The sequence below is a fragment of the Poromitra crassiceps genome (genome assembly GCF_964638095.1).
Source record: "Poromitra crassiceps genome assembly, chromosome: 2".
In the NCBI taxonomy this organism is placed as follows: domain Eukaryota; kingdom Metazoa; phylum Chordata; class Actinopteri; order Beryciformes; family Melamphaidae; genus Poromitra; species Poromitra crassiceps.
In genome coordinates this window covers 15,973,685-15,978,684 of record NC_139624.1, presented here as the reverse complement: position 1 = coordinate 15,978,684, position 5,000 = coordinate 15,973,685, and the positions used below count along the sequence as shown (strand labels likewise).

The following is a 5,000-nucleotide window of genomic DNA, read 5'->3' as shown; positions in this document are numbered from 1 at the left end:
GGGTTCTTTTAGTGGATTCCCTGCCATGTTGAAACTCCCTGATGCTGATATGCTTATACCAAGATAGGTATAACTAATTAACTCTGTTCAACGATACAGTTATTTATGGTGAACTGGTATTTGTTTTCCTGACATCTTGGGCATTTGCTTTATTCATTACAGCCAGGGCCCAGTTCTTGTTCAGTAGAAGATAGTAGGACAAGGTCAAGCATAGAACAGAGACTTGACCTCTTTATCCAAGAGGGAGAGGCCATGAGCAGCACATTGATCCAACTGAACAGCAAGTTCATTTATATACACATTAAATAAAGGCGGGCTTAAGTTTCAACCTTGATGAACTCCTCTTCTCTGGGTGAAGAACTCAATTTGTCTGTATCCAATTTTAACCCCACACATATTTTCTAGATACATTGATTTTTATCAGATCATGCATTTTGCCCCAGATACCACAATTTAGAAGTCTGCCCTTCATGGCAAATACAACCGAAAGCTTTCTTGAAATCAATAAAACGGTGCTTTGGGAGGAAGTCCGTCAAGGCCATCTAGTATCCTTTTGTTTAGAATACTACACAGCCTCACCGCTAGAAGGTCCTGGGTTCAATTCCCACCTGGGACGCTGTGAGCGCTGAAGGAGTGCGTGCCCATCCGCATGTCCTCAAGTGCCCACTGCCCGGGTGGGGTCGTCAAAAGGGCCTTTCTGTGTGGAGTTTGCATGTTCTCCCAGTGCTTCCTGGGGGTTTCCTTCATATAGGAACCCCACATCAAAACATGCAATATCCTGGTCGCTGATGTGGTGCCTCCTCTGGTCATTCGGGGCGCCTGTTCGGAGGGAGGGGAACTCATTGGAATAGCTTGTGATCCTCCCACGTGCTATGTCCTACCGGTGAAGCTTCCCCTGTCAGGTGAAAAGAATCGGCTGGCTACTGCCCATGTCTCGGAGGAAGCATGGAGCCAGTTTCGGCTCTCCCCAGATCGGCAGAGGGTGGAGCAGCAACCAGGATAAATAAATTAAAATTAGCACTAATGGGGGATAAAAATGGGCTAAAAAAAACGAATAAATCGATAAATATTTATTTATTTATTAAAAATAAATAAATACAAATACTACAGAATAATTTACCTAGACAACTGCTGACACAGATGCCACTGTAGTTATTAGGGTCTGATTTGTCCCCACGCTTATGAATAAATGAATCTGTCTCTTTCTTTCTGTCTCTGTCTGTCTGTCTGTCTCTCTCCCTCTGTGTCTCTCTCTGCCTCTGTCCAGTCTGTGTCTTCAGGAGGCGTGTCTCTCTCTCTCCGTCTGTCCAGAGCGGAGGAGGATTTAGGTCATGTGACCTCTGAGCTGAGCTCTCTGCAGCAGCAGGTAAACAGCTACAGTATACTGTCATGATGATCACAGGATGATAATACTGTCAATACAGAATCATCATCTATAGCTCTAGACCAGTGCTTCTCAAACTTGTTTTTGGCTTCAGTTCCTCCTTTCCCTCATTTCTGAATCCAAGTACGCCCTTTACCCGACTACAACATTTTGCTTAGAAAACTGTGAGAGAAAACTATAGCATTATGATGCAAAGAATGATTGATCACCCACCTTTTGAGGAATTTTACCAGTGGGCAACAGAATTAGGGAATGTATGAAGCCAGTCGTGAAATTCCATTAATTCGAAAAGTCCGCAGGGGGGCGCACGTCAGGTCCCATTTCGAGTAAAAGACTCAAAAGAGCCGATAAAAATTATAACTTTGGGGGCGGGATTTTCTTTGATTGACACCAGCCAGCCCAACCAGTTGCCAAGGCAGGCTAGCTAGCTAGCTAGCAACGTAGCCAGAGATTAAAAGTAAAATAACAGAAACAGCGTTACCCTTATGATATTTTAATGATGTTAGTAGACACACGTAATAGTATAGATCCCCGTTATGAGGTATGTTGATCAAAAGAACACCTAAAACGCTATATCGAAATCGGGTTTTAGTGGACGGGCAGCTCTGAAGTTGGGGCTTCAGAGCTGATCTGCGGCTAGCTAGCTAGCAACAGTATAGAGCCCCCGAGGTCTGTTGATCAAAAGAACACCTAACGCTATATCGTTATGTAATGTGACTTGTGACATGATCACCACATTTCAATAAATATAACGTTTTTGCACATTTGAATGCTGCTGGTCGTTTGTTTAACGCTGTATATATTGGACATTTAAAGCTGATACACAATTGTGTTGAGGTAATTCCGCAAAGCTCAGTTAAAAATATAACGTGTAACACTTAAAACAATCAAATGTAAATTTTTCACAGTAATACAGTCCAGGCCATGGTGAGCTAATTGTTTGAATTATATCGAAATATATTTGTATGGTGTAGCAGACATTACAATAATATGACAATATAAGCCAGTTACCCTAGCTAGAGAGAGCAATTTCAGCCCACCAGATATCACCATATTTCATTTCAATAAATATTAAGCATTCATTGATTGAAGCAGACTGCTGGTTTCTCCGTCGTCATGTCCTCTGGTCCAATCTTCGGTTCGTATCACTCGACATCAACAATCTTATACATGATAATATACAACAAGGCTATCTTTGTTGACAATGTTTATTGACAAAAGCATTAAAACAAGCAAATATAACAATATTCTCCGGTCACTGGCACTAGCTACAACTTGAACAGAATATTATAGCTTTGATCTTCACAAATCATGATCCTCTGTTGTGTAGTTTACCGTTAATCTCAGGAGAACAGAATATTATTGCTTCGATCTGTGTGTCCCATCTGGTACTGGACGGCGCTACCCCTGGAAGAAACGAATTAGACACTGTTAATCACTGTATAACGTTAACGTTTGCTTACCCAACACTACGTGCGATTGGTAAATACTGTAAATGTAGCCTTGTACCAAGACGCTGATTACATTACACTGCATTACATTGCATCAGCTGATGCAATGTAAGGCTACTGTAAATGCAGAGGTGGATAAACTATCCAGAGGAGTTGAACCCCCTTGTTCCCCCTCATTGATTGATAGTTATCTAACGTTAGCTAGATATATAACGCTATAGCTGGTAGATCATATGAGTATGCTTTGAATCTGCCTCATCTCAAAGAGGTAACCTAGGTAAACAGAACTGCGTTTGTTTTCTGTCTACGTCCGAATCTGTGCAGCATGCAATACTGTTTAACGTTGTATAACGTTAACTTATGCTACTCTAGTCTAACGTCCTCCTGTAATGACAAATGGACATGTAGCTAGCGTTAATGTCATGCTATGCAATTAGTGTTACGTTAGAAAATAAGATTACCTCGATTTTGTGGAAGATGCAAGCGGCAGGCTGGTGACGCCGCGCGAGGTCTGGAGGAAATAATACTCTGGTTTTTCTTCGGGCTATTGTATTCAATGTGAGAGCAATGGAGCAAGGCTAGCAATAGCAACTAACGTTAGCAACATTTGTTAGCCAAGCTAACGGCTAGCAGGGAAAATAACATGAACAAGATGGATGCCGTGGCGGAGGAAACCCTCCCCCGAGTCCCGTCCACGCTCACGCCCTTTCCTGTTTTTCCGGCTCCAGGTTTGAACAGATTACCCACAATGCAACAGGAAAATCCATTCATCCAATCAAACGAAATCAAACAATATCGGGAAGTGAGCTTCATTTTGCCGTGTCAAAATCATATAGCTAAGGTGGTCCAGATATTATGTACAGTCTATGAATTTTACAAAATAAGATATGCAGTGAAAGAGTTGCAAATAGTGCCTCCTGAGCAGATTTATTTTAACCTTTCATTTATTTTCATGATTTATTTGTACATTTTTCCATTTCTCAACTACCCCCGGTGGTACCTCACATACCGCTAGGCCCTAGGGGGTACGCGTACTGCTGTTTGGGAACCACTGATCTCTGGGTTAGCCTAGCGCTAAATGACCGGTGACAGCGTCCTTCTTCTGACTCTGCTGAAGACAAATGTAAAGCAAATGATTAAAACAATATCAAAGTTCAATGGACAAACCAAATTTTCCAGTGAATCGTGTGCTCCAGGATCCTCTTTGGTTTGTCCATTGAACTTTTGTCGTGATACTGTCCTGTCCTGAGAGCACCGGCCTCCTTTTGTGGAGGGGCTGACGCGCAAGAGACTCCTTTTGGATTAAAACAATATGTTGCTAGAAAGATAAGAATGTATACTTGACTTTTACATCATTATAAACTGGTTGTAATAAACATTACATGGTCGTAACAGTAGCCTAGTGAACTGTAGCTCTCCGACTATAGATAATAGAAGCTAAAGTGACTGACTCAGGACACAGTGCTATATAATATATTCTACAGAATCTATGGCAGCAGTCTACGTGAACTAATAAAGAACAGAAATGTCTCCCTGTGGTGTGACATCATCTACTGTGCGGGCATTTGCATGCAAGAAGAGGATTATGGGAGTTGTAGTTACTAATTGTCTTGTTTCTGCGTCCTGATTGGCCAGGCGGTCCGTCTGTCTGCTGAGCTGGAGGAAGTGGGCGTGTCCACCAATGACACACTTTCCCAGGGTGCACTGCTACTAGAGAGCATTGGAGGCCTTCAGGACAACATCCATGGTAAACAAAAGCAACAGTGTAAACAACATCATGAAACAACAACAATGACATCATAACCAACAGCAATGACCATAAACAACACCACTATTGGTGACATCATAAGCAACATCATTCATATGAACAACAAAATGACAACAATGAAAAAATTCCGTACCGCAATGTATCGCCCATCAATTAAGAGGGGCGAGAGTCGATCCAGCAGTTCTGCTGAGTTCTGCCGAAACGCAGCCGTAACGCACCTGGTGTACATTGCCTGTAACCCTGACATCGAACAACAGCAACAACAAGGACATCATCACCAGGAGCAGTGTTGTTGTGTTATATTGATTGGCTGCAGAAACAGAGGTATTGATCACAATGATCAACTCTCTCACACGTCATGTTCTCCTCTCTGATTGGTCCAGCGCTGGTGACGGAG

General features: G+C 42.4%; 1 protein-coding gene across 1 annotated transcript in view; it reads left to right on the top strand.

Annotated features, from left to right (window-relative positions):
* lama1 (laminin, alpha 1) overlaps positions 1-5,000 on the top strand; it is a gene marked incomplete at its 3' end in the record, with an annotated part of 84,091 nt that overhangs the window by 53,118 nt on the left and 25,973 nt on the right. The window contains exons 35-36 of the mRNA XM_083661149.1: positions 4,471-4,582; positions 4,987-5,000. The exon at positions 4,987-5,000 is cut by the window's right edge and continues 69 nt beyond it. Of these exons, the coding sequence (XP_083517275.1) occupies positions 4,471-4,582; positions 4,987-5,000 (126 nt within the window). The remainder of the gene's footprint in view (positions 1-4,470; positions 4,583-4,986) is intronic.